Source organism: Myotis nattereri, assembly GCF_964212035.1.
Source record: "Myotis nattereri genome assembly, chromosome: 13".
NCBI classification, from domain to species: domain Eukaryota; kingdom Metazoa; phylum Chordata; class Mammalia; order Chiroptera; family Vespertilionidae; genus Myotis; species Myotis nattereri.
This window is the reverse complement of record NC_138088.1, coordinates 36,471,409-36,489,773: the sequence shown is the minus strand read 5'-3', so window position 1 is coordinate 36,489,773 and position 18,365 is coordinate 36,471,409. Positions and strand designations below refer to the sequence as shown.

The 18,365-nt window shown below is 42.1% G+C and overlaps 1 protein-coding gene across 5 annotated transcripts in view; it reads right to left on the bottom strand.

Moving 5' to 3' along the window:
* Positions 1-18,365, bottom strand: part of PCGF5 (polycomb group ring finger 5) — a 105,255-nt gene that overhangs the window by 54,004 nt on the left and 32,886 nt on the right. For 3 of the 5 annotated variants that reach the window (XM_081104319.1, XM_081104315.1, XM_081104318.1), the window contains exon 2: positions 1,502-1,798. In XM_081104319.1, coding sequence (XP_080960445.1) covers positions 1,502-1,613 — 112 coding nt within the window. In that variant the 5' untranslated portion in view covers positions 1,614-1,798. Of the gene's footprint in view, positions 1-1,501; positions 1,799-4,422; positions 4,574-18,365 lie in introns of those variants that run through there. The other 2 variants (XM_081104317.1, XM_081104316.1) reach the window with 2 other exon arrangements.

Genomic DNA, 18,365 nt, shown 5'->3' with positions numbered 1-18,365 from the left:
TTTCTCTCTCTACTGATAGGGCAGCTGAGAAAGAAACTTGGAGTTCCACGAATATGATCATCTTAGAATAGTAATTCTGAAACCTGAGTGCTTCAGAATCCCATGGAGAGCTGGTTAAATGCAGATTGATGGGCCCACTCCCAGAGTTTCTGATTTGGTAATTCTGGGTGGGGCCTGAGAATTTGCATTTCTAACAAGTTCCCAAGTGATGCTGAGCTACCAGTTAGTAGTCCAAGGGCACAAAGTTTTGGTTATCTCAGATGAGTAAGCCTGAGATCTACTGTACAGCATGGTGCCTATGGGTAACAATACTGTGTTGTATACCTAAAATTTGCTAAGAGGGTATATTTAATGTTAAGTGCTCTTATCAAAAATTATATATATAAAAGCCTAAGCAACCGACCCGGCCAGCTGTTCAAGCACTAGCTATAATGCACACTGACCACCAGGGGGCAGACGCTCAACACACAGGCATGGAAACATGGAACAGACCGATGAATCTCAGAGGAAAGGGGGCCGGGGGAGGGTGGAAAGAGATTAACCCAAGATCTTATATGCATACTAGAGGCCTGGTACATGAATTCGTGCACTGGTGGGGGTCCCTCAGCCTGGCCTGCAGGAATGAGGCTGAAACTGGCATTCCAACATCCCCCAAGGGGTCCCAGATTGCGAGAGGGTGCAGGCCAGGCCGAGGGACCCCACCAGTGCACAAATCTGTGCACCAGGACTCTAGTAATATATAAAAGGATGGGAGGAAACTTTGGGAGGTGATAAAATGGTTTATGGCATAGATGTGGTGATGGTTTTACAGGTGTATACTTGTCTCTAAACTCATCAAGTTGTATACATTAAACAGGTACAGCTGTTTATATGTCAACCACACCTCAATAAAGTAGTTTAAAAAATAACAATGGATTAAAGTATGCATATTCTAACAAAGCCTCTGAACAGATGAATTCCTTCAGTATAATTTTTTAAAAATATTTTTATTGATTTCAAGGGGAATGGAGAGGGAGAAATAGAAACATCAATGAGAGAGAATCATTGATTGGCTGACTCCTGCACACCCCCTACTGGGGATCAAGCTGCAACTCGGGTATGTGCCCTTGACCGGAATCAATCCGGGAACGCTTTGGTCCATAGGCCATTGCTCTAGCCACTGAGCCAAAGTGGCTAGGGCTTTCAGTATAATTTTTAATTAAAAACCTAAAACAGTTTACTTAAAAAAACAACAACTATAACCAATAATATGCTTATTATTTTTAGAACATTTAAAAATCAGCAAAAAACCAACTATTATAATTTAAATAATACAAGAATAATTTCATGTCACTAGTATCCTAATGACAAATTCAATCCTGAAAATATATTTAAAGTTAAGATAATCATTAGAATACTCATTGTTTTAAAAGTTAAAAACTAGATAAAAACAAAATGTGGTAATTTTAAAAGAGCAAGTGTAACCCATAACTTCTGATGAGTACATGACAGAATTACTTACAGGTATGGAGGCATTCCGTCACTGTAGTTGGCTTGATCAGATACCCTTTACAGATGTAGCAGGTGATGTACGGATTGAAATCTTTCACCAAGTGTTTCCTTTGGGTAGCCATTCGTAGTTAGCTAGAGCTGGCTTCAGTAGTTCGGGCAATGAAGGGTTTTTTAAGTGGATGAAAGTCTGATCCCAAGAGCTGGTATGGAGTTCCCAACTGGATATCCTGAGGCATGAGAACTAACATCCAGATCTATCATGAGATTGCTGGTCATCACTCCTTTTGGTGGTTCTGCTTTCCCATACCTGTTTCCACAATAATTTAAGAGATAAGAGAAAACAGTGTTAGATTCATCATACTGTATTAATACCATTATATTAGCAGCAAGTGTTACATGTTCTAAATTGGGTAAACAGATGAAGAGAACATTGCCTTACTGTAACATTAGTCTGTAAACCTGCTACAATTTAATTCAGAATAATGGCAAACTGATCCACTCCTGAAGCCTAACTATCCACCTCTATACCAATGACATCAAGGCTATTAACTCCAGTTTTTCCATCTTTACCTCTTTAGTAATGCATTCTGTCTGCTTGACTGCTCTATTAGGAGCTCCTGGTGATACAAGTTAAAGGATTCAAAATTAAAATCATTACTGATCCTATCAAAACGGTCTGTTTCCATTTTGTACCCCATAGCCAGCCAGTAGTCAAATCAAGTTGATGTCCTTTTCCTTTCCATCCACAGCCACCCAATTCACCTTCACTCTATCTTATATTCTGCTACCAGGTTAGCAAAGAATGTCAAAGGAAGAATGACAAAGAATGTCAGTGTCTCCTCTTTACAACCAGAAAAACGTTTAAATTTCTTAGCTTCTGGAGGCTCTATGCCCTCTATCCAACAAGCCCTTCCTCTCCTCTGTCAGATCATCGATTGTCACCTGCAAGAGGCACACCGGTGTGCCACAAGAATTTTTAAAACATGATTGCATTTATCAGGGGCACTGCCTTCTTTTCTCTTAGATTGTCAAATTAAAAAATGACAATAGCCATCTGGTGTGAATCCAAGTTACCTATTTTTCTTTGTCAGACCAACAAAAAATCTATTTTCTGGTGTGCTGCAGAATTTTAGTAATTAGTTTATGTGTGCCATGAGATGAAAAAGGTTGAAAACTACTGGTCTAGATCCTACCTATCCTTCAAAACCCTTCTCCAAAGCTATCCTCAGTGTAATCTCTCCATGGTTTTTAACCCTTAATTCTTTCCTGTTACATTTTCCTTTTACATATTTTTAAAATATATTTTTATTGATTTCAGAGAGAAAGGGAGAGATAGAAACATCAATGATGAGAATCATTGATTAGCTGCCTCCTGCACGCCCCCTACTGGGGATCAAGCCTGAAACCTGGGCATGTGCCCTTGTTGGGAACTTAACCCAGGACCTTTCAGTCTGTAGGCTGACGCTCTATCCACTGAACCAAACCAGCTAGGGCTCCTTTTACATATTTTGATTTATAGTTATACTAGAGATCCAGTGCACTAATCCTCTAGTATGCATATAAGATCTCTTCCTTCCCCTCCTCCCTTCACTCTGAGATTCATCAGTCTGTTCCATGTTTCCATGCCTGTGCCTTGAACATCTGCCCCCTGGTGGTCAGTGCCCATCATAGCTACCGGTTATAAGGTAGAACAGTCACTTAGGTTTTTATACATATATACATTCACTCTTTATCTCCTCTATTAGACTACAAAACTCTTTGCTAGAAACTGGTTGAATTTAATAAATGTATATATAACCTGGGCAATGTTACTTATCCTAAGTCTGTGTGTTTTTTTTTTGTCAAAGTGTAAAATGAAAATAGGACTGCCAGTCTCCTAGAGTGGTGAGGATTAAATGAGACAATATACATAAAACTAGCACACAGTAAAAGCTGAAAATCATTTAAGTTTTTTCCAGACACGTTTTGCACAGTTGACTTGTACATAAGATTACTTTAAAAAGTTTTAAAGGTTTCATTATAACAAATGTATCCTCTTAGGAAACAAGCATGAAAAGGGTGATGTACTAAATTTAATTCTGTAAACAGGAACTTTTTTCCTCTCTTAGCTGGTCATTCATTGGTAAGTATACATAAAGCCACCAGAAAGGTAAGAGGCATCATCGCCCTTGAGAGTTGAGAATGTGCAAGAAACCGGCTCTGCGAGTAATCATCCTATCCGCCGGGAAGACTGGCGGGTGCAGCAAAAAGAGCATTATGAACCCTCAGGGGTCTGGGTTCTGGTCCTGGGCTCTGCGTGACCTTCCGCGAGCGTGTGCCACCCGTGCGTGGCCCGCGCCTTCCCCCTGGACCCGGGCTCGGGCCGCCTCCCCACAGGTAGGTTCGCAGGGAAGCTCCCAGGACGCGAAGTTCTCGGAAAGGGGAAGCGCGCCGGGACCTGGGGCGGAATGGAGGTCCTGAGCCCCACCTCCCGGTCCCCGCGGCAGAAAGGAAGCAGGACGCGCAGTGACAGCGCAGGGGCGGCAGGAACTTTTCCGCGTCCTCCCGCGGCGGGACCGGCAGTGCGTCCGCGGGCGCCCCACGCTCAGTCCGCCCCGCCCGCCCCGCCCGCCCCGCAGGTGCCGGCCCCGCGGACACGCCGCTCGGCTACCGGCGCTGCGCTGGGGAGGACGCCCGCTTCCCCCGGCCGGGCGCCCGCAGCCCGCAGCCCTCTCCGCCCCGAAGGAGAGGCCGCGCCGCTGAAGCCCCCAAACCCGGGCCGGCCGCCCCCGCCCCCGCCCCCGCAGGAGTCTCCCGGTCCAGGCGCGCCGGGCCGCGGCAGGTGTCTGGAGGGGCCGGTGCCGCTCGCCCTCCGGGCCCAAAGTTGGGCGGGAGCGCGGGAGCGACGGGGTCCCGGCCCCGCGGCCGCCCTCCAACCCGCCGGGTACCTACCCGCGGCCGCCGCCGCCGCCGCCGCTCCTCGCCCGCCAGCGCGCCGGCCTCACAGGAAGGAAAGTGAAAGAGAAACAGCGCCCGCCGAGGCCTGGCCGGTCCCGCCGCCCCGTCCGCCCTCCCCCTGCAGGCGGGAGCGCGCCGGCTCCGCGGGGCCACTCGGCTCGGGCACGAGAGGGCGCGACGGGCCTCGGGCCCAGGGCCGGTGCCGCCCCCAAGGGCAACTCCACCCCCTTCCAACCGCCGGCGCCAGCGACTGGCCCCGCCCCTGGGCACGCCCCCCGAAGGACACGCCCCGGACACGCCCCCGAGACACGCCCGCGGGCCTGTGCTCCACGCAGGTGCGGGGCCGCCCCGCCCGCCCCGCCGCGCGCTGCTGTGCGACACGTAGCTTTGGCCAAATTTTATCTCCGTCCATCTCCCCACCACCAGCCCCTCCCGGTCGTTTTTCATCCTAACAATGTCTGGTGTCGTTTCCTGGCGGGCTTAACAGCAAAGGTCAGTGCTGAGAATGAGTCACCCGGCAAAACTCCTCTGGGCTGCGTCTTCCCCAAGCCAGTCCCACCTGGGCCAAGCGGGGGCCGAAGGCATCCTTTCATTTGCACCTTATGTTTAAAAATCATTAACGAACTTGCTACTGTGGGGTGGGTCCCGACAGCATGACTGTTGACAACTGTAAGCACTCGGGAGCACGGTGGGGGAGGGGGTTTTAGGGGAGAGGTAAATAGTTATGACTGTAAGGGTCATAACTTCTAGTGGACTTTGAGATCTTCAAACGACCATTCATTGCAAAAAAAAAGTGTATTCAAAAGCACGCATTAAAAGATTCTTCAAAGTCATTCAATCCTATTCTGCATTCTACAAACTTACAAATTTCTACTACAGCCATTATTTTGCTAAACATAAATCAGATCTCGTTCTTCGCTTGTTAGAAGACTGCAATCTGGTCATCTCGGGGTAGCAGGGAAAAGAGTGTGATCTCCACACGTAAAACAAAAGTTAAAACTAACGTGACAAAGGGAATCCGCAAAGGGCAGCTTTCAATCTTGTGTAGTATTAGAAAGAGGAAAAGGTGTTGCAATTACATTATCTTTGCTTCTGTAGAAGTGAGAGCGGTGATGGTTGGTTAGGGAGTTGACAGTAGTGGAAGGGGAGGGGAGAATTAATGCAAAGTATTTGCTTTACCTCCAATTGACAGGAGTCACCTTGGTTATTACCAGAGTGGTCAACTGTGAAGAGGGCTCTAGTGACAAACCAGTGAACCCAATGCCCACTGAGCCAGCAGCCATATAGGTATTCAAAGATTCGTTTCAAATTTAAAATACACCAAAAAGGTAGACCAGGACAACTTCTTAAACGATCCAATTTATAATTAAACTTATGTAGACTGTACATAACATTTTAAAATGACCATTTGTAATATCATAGCAGGAGCAATACATTTCGGAAACAGCATTCAATTACCACATTTTTAAAGCAAAGGTGATCTTTTTAAAGCCAACATGCCCATTTCCAAGGTGAATCAACTTCAATAACTCACAGCAATCACAATGAGAATGAAAAACAAGTCAGGTCAAATGACGTTATAGCTGAAGGATTACTCTTCAGATCTTTCATCTCGGAGACTGAACAGGTCAATATGTGATAAGTCACTCTATTTCCAGTGCATTTAAAGTATGTAATGGAAGATACTACCATACATACTACAACATATACAATACGACCTGGGATTTTCCTACTCTGCATGTGAACCTACTTTAAACATAGATTTTAAAGAGTAACATTTCATGAAGTCCAGGAGGCTTAAATGTGATTGGTGATCAACATTGAGTGGAGTTAATTAGCATTCCCTGAAGAAATGAGCTTGAGGATGGATGTTAGGAGGATTTACATTGACAAAGGAGGGAGGGGCTTCACAAAGATGCTATAGAGCAGTACCTCACAATAGATACGGCAAATGGTGGGCTTGAGGGTGGAGGAAAAAATTACCACCTTTGTAAAGAAATGTGTCCCTAGAGGCAGCATGGTTCCTAAAAACATGTTCAGTGGTCTCTTCTTTCCCCTCTTCAGCAACCACCCTAACCTTTCCCATCCCCGACCCCCAAAACCAAAAATGCATAAGCACAAAAAAGAAAAAGAAAATAAAAAATTCAAACATCTGTCTGATTAAAAAAATAACAAAAGAGAAGGCAAGAGAGAATGTTAGGAAGGGGTAAGTTTCCTGACCTACGTGCAGGTTCTCTAGCATTTAAACATAAGACTTTCAGCTGCTCCATTGCCTCCTCTTCTCCCCTGGGGCAGCTCTCTAGTAGCTCGCTTTTTAGTTCCCTGGTTCTGACAGTGGGGGCTGTAACAAACCTTAGAAGCCTCAATATGAGGGGTGGCTCTGATAACAAACCTCAAGTACCTGCGGGACCCTCAGTAAACAAAGGCCTGGAAGCAACTGGATATGCAGGGCCAGGAAGAAGCAAAGGCAGACAAAAGAATCATAGCTGGGAGTTTCCTTATCACTAATCTACTTCAGCTTTCTCATTTTTCACAGGTAGAAAGCAAGATCCTGAAAAGTGGCAAATTCATAACCACAGAGCTGATTTTGGTAAAGCCAAGACCAAAACAAAGGTACCAGTTCCATCTTATTTTACACCTCTCAAGAGAACTTCTCAAGTCCAAGAATTGAAGGGCCGTCTGGTAAGAAACAAGTTAACTTTAAAGGAACAAAGGGATAGAAGAATGGATGAAGAGAGGGCAGGAAATAGCTGTCTGGATGGTATTTAGGAGTGAACTGGACACTGGTGATTCCCCATCAAAGCAGCATAATCCCAAAGTAACTTGTTTCATTTGAGCACTGATCGACATTAGTCCAGGGAACCACATATGGCTCTTGACAACCCTTCGAACTACTTGAAACTATCTACATACCTAACAAATGTTTTCATTACTTTATATTTTATGTCTAGATTTTTATTTCCATTAAGGCTGGGCAATGGATGGGTAATTCTGTACTGAAAAGTTCAGATTCCTTCCTTATCTAATGAATATATATCATCAATGAATTGCTGAACTGCTGTTTAATGGCATAACATTTTAAAAATAAGGTTATATCTTTACATTTGCCTGAAATATTAAATAATATGACTTTTTCTTGTAAATTATTTTATATATCTTAAGTAATGCTATTTGGTCTTTTAACATGGAATATTTCTCACATAAAACTACCCTTTGTAGTCTAAAAATCTTCTTACAGAGATCTTAGAATATATTAAAATTTAAAGTGTCCTACTAGGTCCAAGTATATTTATTTTATGGCCATGGATATTACAGCTCAAAATCTATGACTGCCTAAAATCAATTGGTGGAGGAATGGGAGGGGAACAGAGAACTGAAAGACTTCCAATCACCCTTGACCGTGTCTCTTTTTCTCTTATGCAGCCCTCTCCTGCAATCAATAATTCTCAAGGACTCTCTCTGCTAAATGTCTCTTGAATCCTTCCACTTAACCTACCCTGGTTCAGATCACTCTCATCTCTACTTTCCATTACTTCAATGAACTCTTAAGCAGTCTCCCTACAACTCTTCTCTGCCAAAACATTCTCCACAGCACAGTCAGAGAACTCTTTCTAACTACAAATTTGATCATGCTGCTCCCTGGCCTTAAAAAAAGCAAAAAAAAAAAATAAAAAAGCCGTTGTTCTTAGGATAAAGCCAAACACTTAATAAGCCCTTTCTGGAACCCTGTCACTTCTACAGCCTCTCCCTTGGACTTCATGCTGTAGCCATAATGAACCTTTTTACCCTCTGGCTAGAGAGAAGGGTCTTCTTTCAAATGAGCACCCTATCTTAATCTCCCCACCCTTGCAAAACCTGACCAACTGTTATTTATCCTGTTAGATATCGGATGATCTCAAAGGCCACCTTCCCAGACACCTCAAAGTTGCTTAAGAGTTTCCTCAATATACATACACCACATACATACGTAACAACTCATACTAATTCTCTCAAGTCCCACATCACACTGTCTTGGATTATCTGATACACCTGTCTGGACAAACTACTAGTGTAAGCCCAGTAGACAAGACACATTGCTTGTCTGTACATCCCCAGCAGAGTGGATGGCAAATTGCAGGCATTCAAATAAATACTGACTGAAAAGCTGAATGATTGCACACAATCGAAAACATATTCTGTGTATTCTTTCTTTAGTTTCTTCTTGGAGGGATCTTTACAAAGGATGAGCTGCCTGTAGGACTACTAATTAAAATCACACCAGGGAGTACAGACTTATCCACAAGAGTCAATTATAGAGCAATATACCAAATTTATTAATGAAATGTTAAGTGGAACCTGATCAAAAGACAAAAACTCCAGTTGAAAGATGGAATGCCGTAGGTGGTTAAGAAATTAGCCCCATATGATTAAGACTCTGCCAGTTACAAAGACAACAAGGTAAAACAGCATAAGTTATAGTATTAAATGAGAAAGCCAGAAAAAAGGAAGATAAATTAAGTCAATATACTAAAAGTGGGTACAGATAAGTAGCATAAGTACAGGGACAAGATTAGTCTGTGAAAGGCTGTGCAACTAGCTAACTAACTATTTCAAAGTGCTTGAAATACATTATGCTAAAGAGACAGGTCGACAGTTTTTCCCCCTTTGAGAGTCAGAAAAACTAGCTGTATTTTCTTTACTGTGATGTCAACAGTTGGCTGAAGCTAGTTCCATTTACCACAGAAAGAAGAGAGACTACCACTAAAATAAGTATAGACTCTAAGGAAAAACTGGATTTACTCCAATTATCAGGGCTGTGATATTTTAAAACATCACTATAGAACCACAACTGTTATTTTGGGAGGTCAGATTACATTGCTGAGGATCATAAATGAACAAATAACTTAAATGCAGATACTAAGAATATTCCATCAAATCTGAATGTGGATGATTCTAAGTTTAGGAGTGGTTGTAGAAAAATTAGAAAAAAAAATGTCCTACCAAAAAAAAGGATATGAAATTCAATTCGAGCAAATGCATTACAGAAACTCAGTAACACAATCATTCAAGTATCACAGGGATGAACAGGTCCTGATTTTACAGGCAGCTATGGCTTAGATTTGGAAGAAAGGTCCCCAGACTCAGTCAAGAGAACGTGGTTTTTAGTCAGGACAAATCACTTAATTTCCTTTGGCTTCATGTTCTTCCTATGGAAATTGAGATTAATATCATCTTAATCACTGGTCTACAGGGAAGACCTTTATATACTTGTGTGTTGTGATAATGAGCATATAGAAGATTAAATGAGATGATTATTGAGAAGGGCTTTTTTACATTGCCAACTATTAAAAATACAAGGTCTAAGTGGTAATTTTGTGAACCACCAGCAGTTGAATAGTACCACCCAGCAGAGGTCCTGATACTAAGACATATCCAAAGATTGTCTATAGAACAAATGAGATACTCCAGGCATGACAATCAGTGGGTCCGGGACACAGCATAAAATAAGACATGCAATGGTCAGAAAGTACTCCTTCCTCTGCACCAATGTTCATCACACCCATTTAAAAAAATCAAGATGTGGAAACCTAAATATTTCACTAAGCAATTCAAAATCACACAAAGAAAGCCAGTTCCCCCAAAATGTTTAATAATGTGGGTTAGTTCGACAGTGTAGACCAAGCATGTTAAACTCGTGGCCGCCAGGCTGCATGCCTCATTTAAATAAACATAAATGAGGCATGCGGCCCGCCAGCAGAGTTTGACATGCTTGGTGTAGACTGAGTGTGTTAAATTTTTATCCACTCCCCTCAAATGAAGGGGTAGCAGAAATGTTTTCCATTAAAATGCAAATTCTCCAGAAGGGTCATAATTAAGCCCTTATGAGTCATCTCTTGAGCTATCTATTCCCAGCTCACCAGGATTAGTAGACTTCTTACTCCATAGGAGAACAGGAGGTTTTAGTTATAACACTTTAGCAGGGTATTAACTGAAACATTTTGCTGGCTAGGAGGCTGGGAAGCCAGAGGATGAAAAAAAGAGTATCTGAAAGAGGATGGCAAACCACCAAATATGCTTCACAGTTTTGTCTTGGATCAAAAACAACAACAACAACAAAAAACTTCTTGAAAACAAAAGGGCAAGTTAATATGTCCATACTATCTTCAACTTGACAAAGAGAAAACTGGCTTAAATTAAAGCAGTGGACAGCACCAATAATATAACGTAGACATCCTTACTAAATGACCGTCAGGGTGATAAACCCTACAGTAGTCTCAGATGCTGTGATAACATATCCTTGATAATTCAAGAAGAAAGAAACAATTATTTATCTTCAATGGTTTCTTCAATTCTGCCTGTTGAAAGAAGTCATCCTAGCTGACTGGAAAAACTCCTGCCATTTACCAAACCTTCATTTGATACCTTCCTTAATGAGAAGCTGTAAAAAAGCACCAGCATCAAAGTATCCTAGGTGAGGTGATGAATGAGAAGGCAAGATGGCTTAATAGAAAAGTGGTTAACAAAGTATGAGCTCTGTGAGGGCAAGGTATTTATCATTACAGCTGTATCCCTGGAATCAAGTCTAAAACATAATAGGTGCTCATTAAATATTGGTTGAATGAATGGACAAATGAACACGCAAACAAATGAAATCTGAATTTGCAATCAAGACTACTCACATTCAAATTCTGGCACAACCTCTTACTGGCTAAGTGTCATAGGGCAAAGAACTATTTTGGGTCTCAGTTTTCTCATCCCTTAAATGGATATAATAAAAGTACAAATCTCAGGAGTTTTTAAGAAGATTATAGGAGCTAATACAAGTAATGCACTTAGTACATAGTAAGCACACAAATGCTTGCTGAATTAATTTTAAGAATTTCATACACATAACCTTCCCTGCTATTGGGACAAAACAGCAATTAAAACAGGATATAATTTATGGCCTGATGGCCAACATATACTTAGACAAATGCCTTAGTACAATTTATTTTCGTTTAGTACATGGAGGCAGTATTTGGTCACCTAACTTTCCTGCCAGGTGCCCTTCCTCCCTCTCCAAGAATTTCACAATAAGTTTTATCTCGAAGTGCTAGCTGAGTAAAATATGAAAAGCATGGCTTAAATTACTCATCTCAAGTTGAAACCAGGAAATAGCATGTCCATGTGAGTCTAAGGAATTATGAACACTCAGAACTCCAGCTGAGTGACCTGGGTAGAGTCTTAGAAAGGCAGAACTTAAATGTGACATAGTTAGTAACCTAAAATGTAATCAATTCTATTCTACCCCGTCTAAAATAACTTTGTGTAAACAGAAAAGGAATGAAGAGTATGAAGCTCACAAAAGGGAAGTACAAAGCACAAGATGTGGACAATGTGTAGGCAACACTGCCTTGGACCGGAAGACACTGAACTTGACAAACTCAGAACCAGTCACCAGAGAAGTATGCTTGATCCTACCCAGGAGTGGGTCATGAGACCTGAGTTATCATCCTTCATCTTTGGCTCTGATTCCCAAAGTCACTGTCTGAGTATTCTTTTGTGTTCTCACAAATAATACCAAAATACCGGAAGCACATACCTGAGCTTCAAAGTTAATATTTTGTGACTATTCCACTTTAATTTTGAGATCTTCCTTTGTAATTTTAAGTGGCTAACATCATGATATTGTGTTATATTCTTCAGGAAAAGATGTATCATTTTAGAGCTGAGGACGTTAAGAAAATCTGATCAGCTTACTCTGGACCAAGTCCAGTGGTGAATCAGTCAGGGACAAGGCTGGACTTCTCCTGTTTCTGTAAAGCATATTTCCTTCAAATAAAAATGTTATGGATTAGCCAGTCACAAAAGGACAACTATTATATGACCCCACTTATATGAAGTACTTGGAGTAGTTAAATTCATAGAGACAGAAAGTAGAATGGAAGTTCCAGGGACTGGGGCAGGGGGAACAGAGCGTTATTGTTTAATGAGTAAAGAGTTTCAGTTTGGGAAGATGGCAAAGTCCTGGAGAAGGACGGTGGTGATGGTTGTACAACAGTATATTCATATTATGAGCAATTTATTCATATTGTTGTACCAATATATTCATATTGTTGTACTTAATGCCACTAAACTGTCCAGATAAAATGGTTAAATGATGAATTTTTGTTCTGTGTATCTTGAAATAAAGTTATGGGGGGGGGGAATCTTCTCTTTTAGAAAAAGTAAAAGAAAATCACCAACAAACAGTAAGACCCTTGGCAAGTCATTTCATGAACTTTGACCTGCCGATCTATAAAATCACTTTAGACTTGAAGTACATAATCTCTAACAGGCCTTGAAATTCTTCAATTATATAGTTGCACAATTATGAAACATTACCTAAAGTAGGGGGTCAGCAAATTTTATCTGTAATGGGTTAGATGGTAAAAATTTTAGGCTTTGTGGCCCATAGTTCCAACTATTCAACTCTGCCCGTATCGGGCAAAAGCTACCAAAAACTATATAGAGATGTATGTAGCTGTGTTCCAAGAAACTTTATTTAAGAAACAGACAGTGACCCAGATTTGGCCCTTGGGATAGTTTGCCAGTCCCTGACCTGGAGATGATCTCTGTGAATGTGCATAGATAATAGCAATTAGAAGCTTCCTGTGGCCCAGGGTCGATAACTTCTACAATTCCCATAGCTTAACCTCCAAAAGGTGGTGGTATCCTCCTCCTCCTCACCATCACCATCATCAAATGGCTCAGAGAATTAGAAACCAGCTTTGAGTCTTCATTGTAAAGGTCTGCCACAATCCTACCTTTCTCCTATGTCACAATGGAGAAAGTCTACCAACAAAGAGAAAGGGAGAATTAAACCAAAACATTCTCTCCTTGGTCTCTCACCTCTGCCTTTAAGACACCAAAAAGTCTTAGTGACATTTAAAGAGAAAGTGTTTCCCCATTCTACCTGAGACTCTAGAATTCTGATCTAGAGAAAACCCAGGGCTTCAAGGAGTAAGCTATCTGCTCACTTAGAGAGAGTGCTACAAGCTGGCCTGGCTGGGAAGTCAGGCTGGAGGCCTGTGTGTGTCCACTCCAGCCTCACTGTGGCCCACCTCAGCAGCCTGCTTCCTGGTCTGAGAAGAGGCCCTGAAAGACAGGGTGGTGAGAACTCGCCATCTCATCTCCTTTGAAGGATCGCAGCTGCAACAAGAGAGGACACACTTGAAATAAGAAAGCTGCAGCTCTGAGAACTAGATGTGACCTGACAAACTAAGGAGACAAAAAGGATGCTTTTAATTCTCTGATGCTGAAAGGAATTTATGCAGCCCACAGGGACTGACAATGTTCTCCCCTTCTAGACTTTTGGATGACTGTTATATGCAAATCAAGAATAATCTGTGAAGAGGGTAAAAGAGTTTCCAAGTAAACTTTTGATACAAGTGACCAGACTGAGGTCCAGTCATTACCTATATTGTTGAGTTACAAATGAGGAGCCCTTGATATTCAGCATTTTAATTTACTAACTTAAGAACACTGCAGAAAAACCCACAGGAGATAGGGAATTACACGTATTAACTTATTTTTTTTTAAAGGCAAGGTTTGTCAAGAACTGTTGTTCTTGATTTAAACAATTTATAATGATACTTCACTTCCTAAAAACTTTAGAAGGATGATGCTTATCACACATACTGACAAGGAGTTAATTGGAAGTTGATGATTATAAATTAGTAGATCACCATTTCCTTTACAGTATTTTCTGAACAATTTATTCTTTAATCCTTTTTACCAATGAAGTCTAAAGTTCTAAGTGGGGTGCTCATTTCTACCAGAAAAGGAAATAATTTCTGTAATTAGAAACTGAACTTACAAGCAGAGGCATGAGTACCTGATTAAACACTGTATTTTATATAAGTTAATTCCCTTTAGAAGTATCAAATAATGAACTAGTCATTAATAACATTGAGTATGTAGAAGACAGCTTTTAAAAGTTGACATTTGTAATACCCATACTCAACAATGTGAATGTTTCACACATCTGTACTCTGCTTGTTAACTTCATTGTTTCAATATGCCACATTAAACACACACACTTCACACACATGTTTATTACATGGTAAATACTGCACAGATTTATTCTACATGCCTGTTATGGGTTGAGTTGCGTCCACCCAAAACAACATGTTGTTGAAGTCCTAACCCCTGGTACCTGTGATAGTGACCTTGTTTGGAGATAAGGTCTTTGACAGTATAATTAAGTTACGATGAGGTCAGACTAGCATAGTTGGGCTCTTCAGCTAATAGGACTAGTGTCCTTGTAAAAACAGGAGAGAGGCAGCCAGGGAGAATGCACAGAGAGAAGATGCCATAGACAACACGGCAGGGATGGAGTGCAGCAGCAGCAGAACTGCACCCTGGAGGGAGGAGAACAAGTGCCTTTTACACTGCACGTAATTCTACATATTTTTTTGAATCAGTTCAGAGGAATCTGATATCCATGAATACTTACACTATCTGGCATAGAACTAATTTGTGCTATGTTTAGCTGAACAGTTACAGAGATTACTGACACATGTATGCATAAACATATAGTACATATATACATATATGTCCACACATATGATAGTATATTTTCAAGACCACATGTACTAAGAACTAGAGAGAGATGTATTTGGGGAGGGGGTTTGGTTAATCCTCACCCAAGGACATTTTTTCCGTTGATTTTTAGAGAAAGGGAGGGAGGAAAATAGAAAGGGAAGGGAGAGAGAGAGAGAGAGGAAAACATCAATGTGAGAGAGATACACTGATTGGCTGCCTCCTGCACCCACCCTGACTGGGGCGGACATGGAACCAACAGCCCAGTATGTGTAACCCAGGTATGTGCCCTTGGCTGGGAACAGAACTCTAGACCCTTTGATGCACTGGCTGATGCTCTAACCTCTGAACAACAGTGGCCAGCAGCAGAGAGATGTGTTGTAACCGTACAGTCACACTCACTTTTCTGTTTACTAGTATAAGACACAATCATCAAGACTTAATTAACAATTGATGTCAGCATATGCATGGCATTATCTTTGGAGCGCTATACCAGAACTATTAGCATTTATAAGCCCTGACCCTTGAAACCATTTAAATGGTACATATGAACACTTCATACCATATATGGAAACATCTATAATATTCAGACTCAAAATACAGACAAGCAGACCTTAGGAAGTAAAACTTACTCTGATAAACAAAAAATGTGTTCGGTAATGTTATCAGTTGAAGATGCTGTATCTTCATGTATTATAATGCTTGTGCTATAAAAATTGTCATACAACTTCCACCATGAAGATAGGACTGAAGTACAACTTATTCATATCTTTACAAAGACAAAAGCTTACTAAAAATTCAAACCTCCTACTGGATGAATAGGAGTTCCTTTTGGCTCAAAATCTCATAGTTTTTAAAAAAAAAAGCTTCAAGGAAAGGTCTGAAAAGAATTCCTGTTTTTATATGGAGAGCTGCCATCCATTTTCTTATCCACACAAAGTGTAAACACAACAGAATTAGCATGCACCTGTTACCTAAGCCAGGCACCACAATTCTTGCAGGGATAGTCATCGTTATTTCCCATTTCCGTTCATTCAGATTCAATTCTCTATCTCATCCCTGTCAGCACAGCAGTCTCTGGGTACAAAATATAAAATATTAACCAAGAAACAAAAAGGCAAGCAAACAAACTTCCAGTTACTTCTGGCCCAATAACTCACTTCCTCTCACTGACCAGCATGAGAGTTCTCTGTGGCTATTAAGAAACACTGCTAATTAGTTTGACCAAATCATTCCTGAATGACTGTCAAGCACGATCCTTCTTAGAATCTGTGAAAAGGAGACGTGAAAACAGACCGGCTTCCCTCAACACATCGCCTTGTCCACGTTCCTGTCCCTTCCTGTAGAGTCTGGGAATGGTGGTGACACCTCTAAATTCCTGTCTTCAACTCCATCCAGGTAAAAGGCATAGCCACAAAGCCCCCTGAAGATTCAGCCCACAACGTTTTCAACAAATGGAAACCCACCCTCCATATCAAAGTCGGCTTCCTAAAGCAAAGCTGCCTCTACTTCCTTCCCTTGCCTAGTAATGAGGATATGAGGACCTCTAGCAAGTACCCAGCTATGTGCTAAGAGGGTTACGTGATTCTTATTTCTTTTTTTCCCTACAGCAACCCTGTGAGACAGATAAAATCATTGTCCACTTGACACACGAGGAAACCATGCCACAGGGAGCTTGTATGACAACCTAGATCACGCAGCTCACAACGAATGGAGGCAGGAGTGGAACCCAGCGCAGCGGCTCCAGGACAGTCCCTGTGCCGTCCCACCGCCTTCCAGATCACTTTGATCTTCGGCAGCGTGAATGCCTCTGGGGCCTGGCACCGGACAAGCTTTGCCACCTTATCTCCACTCTTTCCAACTCAGAACCTCTGCTCCAGGCTCCTCACTGTCCCGCACACTCAAGGTGAACACCAATCTCTAGCCTCTGCTTACACTGCTTCTCAAGGAGTGGAATGCCCTCCCTCCTCCTCCTCCTCATCATCATTAACATCCATTATTATACAATTCTACATCTTCCCAACCTGTTCCTCCTTCCAGCCTTTTCCCCTCATTTGAGTCTCTCCTGCTGGAGGTCAGTGCACCTGCTGTTTAACCAGCGCAGTGTCAGTATTGGTGTTTCATGTTCTCTAGCAGTGCAGGTGGCAAACGGCCTGAAGGCAGGGACAGAGAGGGCTCAGCACAGGTCAGCAACTGCTGCCTGAATCTGTAATATCCCCTGTGGCCACACGGTAAGTAAAATTAAGGCAGCATACCGTCCTGGAGTGACCCTCTAAGCCAGTGGTTCTCCACCTTCCTCATGCCGCGACCCTTTAATACAGCTCCTCATGTGGTGGTGACCCCCAACCATAAAATTATTTTCGTTGCTACTTCATAACTGTAATTTTGCTACTGTTATGAATCGTAATGTAAATATCTGATATGCAGGATGTATTTTCATTGTTACCAATTGAACATAATTAAAGCATAGTGATTATCACAAAAACAATATGTAATTATATATGTGTTTTCTGATGGTCTTAGGCGACCCCTGTGAAAGGGTCGTTCGGCCCCCAAAGGGGTCGCGACCCACAGGTTGAGAAGCGCTGCGCTATGACATCATCTTGAGACTCTTTGGGTAAAATTAACGGTGCACATAACTTCCAGAGTACTCTGCAACCTCCCTCCCAATCCCTTAGTTAATCATGTCAACTAAGTAGGCACTTCTGTATTTGGATATAGCCAGTCAGCCTATGCACATGTGTTCAAATACAGCCCTGGAAATGTAATGTGGAGTCAAAATGTTGTTTTGAAAAAGCTAGTAAGATGGGAAATGAAAATAAAATGTGCCCAGTTGCCATTCCTTTTTGCTTTGGATCATTAATTTAGCAAACACTTCCTAGTACCTACATGTTAAACATTTGTGTGGGGCACTGTGAAGGATGCCACCATAGTCCTCTGGAGTTGTGTGTGCGTGTATGCATGTGTGTGTGCATATGTGTGTGAGCCTGTGTGTGTGCACCTGTGTGTGAAGCAGCTCGCCTGTCTGAGAATTTTTCAATGTCAGAGTGATGATATTGTACACCTGAAACAGAGAATAGAGGAAACGTGCTCTCTTACTACTATGGCCAGATTTTACACACAGTTTTGAGAGGTTATAAAGATACATAGAGATCTGGGTCCAAATCTGAAACATTTCTGATTTTCAGTGACTTTTTTAAAGAGAGAAGAGGGGAGAACAAACAGCAGAAAGCAGGTGTGGTCTAATTGGTACCAGGTGTCTAGCACTCAAGGCACTGAGACAGCCTTTCTGTTTCCACAGGGGCTTGCTCCCCCCCCCCCACCCCCCATGGCCACACTCCTGAGTACCTCACAGTGGCCTGCACAGACCACCGGTTCTGCCGGCCCTGTGCTTC